This window comes from Silene latifolia, chromosome 1, assembly GCF_048544455.1.
Source record: "Silene latifolia isolate original U9 population chromosome 1, ASM4854445v1, whole genome shotgun sequence".
NCBI classification, from domain to species: Eukaryota; Viridiplantae; Streptophyta; class Magnoliopsida; order Caryophyllales; family Caryophyllaceae; genus Silene; species Silene latifolia.
Window position 1 is genome coordinate 86,960,047 of NC_133526.1, and position 4,046 is coordinate 86,964,092.

The 4,046-nt window shown below is 34.4% G+C and overlaps 1 protein-coding gene across 1 annotated transcript; it reads right to left on the minus strand.

Moving 5' to 3' along the window:
* Positions 1–1,643: 1,643 nt before the first annotated feature.
* Positions 1,644–2,865, minus strand: LOC141596598 (putative peptide/nitrate transporter At3g43790). The gene is made up of 4 exons (XM_074416834.1): positions 2,601–2,865; positions 2,424–2,511; positions 2,241–2,326; positions 1,644–2,165 (listed from the first exon to the last, which is right to left on the minus strand). The coding sequence occupies exons 1-4, from the start codon at positions 2,649–2,651 to the stop codon at positions 2,151–2,153; spliced, it is 240 nt and encodes a 79-aa protein (XP_074272935.1). The 5' UTR covers positions 2,652–2,865; the 3' UTR covers positions 1,644–2,150.
* Positions 2,866–4,046: the final 1,181 nt, after the last annotated feature.

Below are 4,046 nucleotides of genomic sequence, written 5' to 3' on the forward strand. Positions count from 1 at the left end.
GTAGTGTGTCCTAATTGAGTCGAAAATTGACAAGTCGGGTGATGAATTGGGATAATACATGTAATAAAATCATGCTTAAACTCGTGTTATGTCACAAAATCTTTAAATTCCGGAAAATAATTTTGTGACATAAGAAAATTTTTGGAGAGGTCAATTAAATTACAAGAAAACTATAATAGAAATCCCTTGTATTTGGTGCCTATAAAATTGAAGAGTCGAGAAAATTCTATCCATATTCTAAATTTGCTTCAAATTATTACCTTTCCCGTTCCATATCTTGTGTGATCTTTTCTTGTAGCATGGCAAGGAACGCGAGAACTGCTCGTGGAAGGAATGCTCGCCAACTTCAACAAGAAGCACCGCCCTCTATTACCCTCCCCGACTACCCTTCCATAGCTTTTGAGAGTGGGGAGCACCAGAACAAGTTTGAGGTCCTAGCCACTAGGAGAATGGCCCCGACCAAGTGTGTATCGGTAAATACCTTGGAAACCATAGGAATAGAGAAGGAGGTGCACAACATCTTCACGGTCCTTGGATTGGAGGGTTTGTAAACCTTGGAGGAGATAAGTTACCATAACCTTACCTTCGAGTTTTTGAGCTCCTTCACCTATAACAAGAAGACCCATAAGGTGACACTACTACAAAACTTGTGATGGACATCAAACTTTTCGCTATATGGACATCGGATACACAACCGATGTAGAGTTTGGTCATGTCCATTTTGGATTAATGGACATCGGATTTTAAACCGATGTTCATTAAAATTTGCACATCAGATTTTTAGGAAAACCGATGTCTATTTGATCAATGGACATCGGATTTTTAGGAAAATCGATGTCTATTTGATCAATGGACATCGGATTTTTAGGAAAACCGATGTCTATTTGATTAATGGACATCAGTTTTTTGCAAAAATCCAATGTCTATAATTATTATTTTTTATATAAAAAAAAATATTACGCTGTTGCCCACATTAGTCGTACACATGATGACAATGCTAAATGATTCCATAATCAATAAAAAATATCTGTATACAATCAATCGGTTATCCAAAGCCAATTACAAAAATATTTTATCTACATAATGTGTCAAATTTACTTAGACGACTAACGTTTACAAAAATATAAACCGATACGTAAACTGACTAATTGTTTTAAAAAAAAGGCCGAAGAGACAAGACTACTTGGCAGCCTCAGATTTGTTCATCTCCCATTGGGCATATTACCAAGAGAATCTGGTTCAACACAACAAAGTTAACGAGAAAACAAAATATCAACATAGAAGATCATATATAACTAACGAGACACATACACCACCCATTACAAACATTTGTTTACCTTTGATTAAAATAACTCTCACAAAGAATAAAAAACGTAAATAAATGATTGAGATGGAGGGAGTACTCTGGAGAGAAGAGTAGAACGAAATTAAACATATACTCAGTGTATAAGAAAGTAAACTTACAGTGTGCAGATTGTAAAGGAAAGAGATCAACACAAGCTACTAAACGATAAAGCTTCCAAAATAATATATATACGATGAATCTCCATCTGTCAATCATTTAATCATATAAAATAGTTAATCAAACTACTAAAATTAGTTTAACTATTTGAAATTTAAAAGAGTAATCGTCCTTGAGAACACTAAACGCCATAAGATGATTCCATGCAACATTATCTACCTTTGGATAACAGCATAACAAAAATAATATAACAAAAACAATCTCAAATAATATGACAGTAAGCATTACACTGTTCTAGCAATGGCCGGTCCATTTGCATTGCAGAGTGACGTGATACTCAGAGCAATTCCGTTAGCTGCTCCTCTTTGTTCTTGACCCTGGTTTAACAGTTTAACCGAAACACATTTCAAATTAAAGAGTTCAATGAATGACAATAAAAGCGAGTCACAGAAACACAACTTCAAAAGGAAATATTACCACTTCTCTATTTTGCTGGAGAAACAGTCCTATTGAGATTATACACCGTTGCCAAAATCAGAGGTTATAAATCAGAAAATACATGGGTTTTGCGAGTCAGGTGGTACTAAGATTAAAATACATACCGAAAAAATATTTTGCAGGATAGAAGAAAGATCGATTGCTAGCGTGAGAGTTACACCACGTAAATTAGTAGTGAAAGGGAGACAAGTTAGCAGCTAAGAACCTTCACATAGAAAGCAAGAGTATCAGTGTCGAGATCAAAACTCAAACTAAAGTTTCATCAGTGTCGAGACATTACCGCTCCAGTACGAGTGACTGTCAACGGTCCTAGAGATCTTCCTAAGACCGGGTACAGAAGTAGGTTACAACTTAACATACCAATCCCTACAATCATTGAGCACCCTTGCTACTAAGATATATTCCGTTTATATAGTCGTGGCTGAAAAATAGTCATCAGAAATCAGAACAATGCTCGGAGTACCTGCTGCTGCAAGAGCTTGGCCAACATTGTCAGTTGAAAAACTCAATCCTCCTAATGACCGAGGACTCACCGCCCATAATGAGAATACCTAGTCGAAAATATCAAATGTTCACATTTAATCTTGATTCCGTATCAGTTAACGTCAAATAAACATATATGGTTAGAAACTGCAAATACCTCACTGTATGCGGTATCATGCATCTGAAAGATACTAAACACGATGATCATCGACGTCAAAGGCCCGTTTCTGAGAAGGGTGAGCGAGGAATTGGAGGTTTTTGATTCGGTACTTTGCGATTTTTCAACATCATTAAATCCAAGTTTATCCTCTGCAGAATGCGAGTGCAGGGATTCCTGCAACAACAGTTTACTGATCAGTAGCAGGTAGCATTCAACTACAGTGCAGTAAGGGACACAATACGGAGAACGTACTGGCAGCCAAAAGCAGATAACAAACACAAATAAAGCGAATATTGAAATAGTAAATATCCCTTCCGTCTCCAACCCACAAACAATCAACCTCAATCCAAATGCAAAGAAATGAAAGTGACACAACAACTCATCCCCCTACTACTAAGAGAATAAAAACTCTTAATAGTTTTCCCGCCTAAAAAAATAACTCTCAACACTATATATGGAAACAATATTATATTTATATTTACCTCTTTTACAAGAAACAATTATTATCCCTGATTTATTAGTATACAATAATTTCCATAAATGTTATCTTTCATCAGTTACACTCTAAAATTACGCAAATCTCCTTTTTATAGTATTATCTTTCATCAGTTAGACTCAAAATATGGTTTTCTAAATGACGTAACAAATTTTTATGTATTTTCTTTATTAAAAATAAAAAATAAAAAATATTAGTTAATTATTTACAAATTGTCTTTTTAAATGCGTAATATATTGTTTTTACCTGTTTTCGTTATATGGTAATAAGCATTTTAATTAGATCTTACATCACTTAATTTTATGTTATTTTATGTTATGTCATATCATATAACGATATAACATTAAACTCCAAGTATAGTTAATTTATACAATTAATTTAATAAGAAAATTTCTTTATATAACAAATCTAAAAAATACCGTGCTGTAGCATGGGAACTATACTAGTACTACAACAATGATAACAGAAGCTTACCATGGCAACCATATGGAATATAGGGATTTCCTTCATATGAATCACCACAAGTACAAACATTGCAATGGCATCTGCACTCCCATTACAAAAAAGAACTGTAATAAAAACATGCTATTCGGATAAGCGGACGCACCACCTAGTAATGCCGGACGGTCCCAGTACAGGGAAGTTGGAAGATTCTAGACTCCCAATCTCTTGAATAATCTTGTCTTGTTTTGAGTAATCCACTAATCCAACATCTAAACAGGAATTACCCGCTCGATTACTAAAAAAAATTAGCAATTCAACTCCCTCGTCACCAACATCCTTAGCGTAATTAACTCCACAAATCATCTCTTTTACTCAAATCATCAGTAGAAAATGAATTATCTCCAAATTGAAATCAAATTTAATTGAAAACCCTAACCCTAATACTTAATTGTACCATAATATGACAAACTTTATTGAATCCCAAAACGCAAACATCATACAAA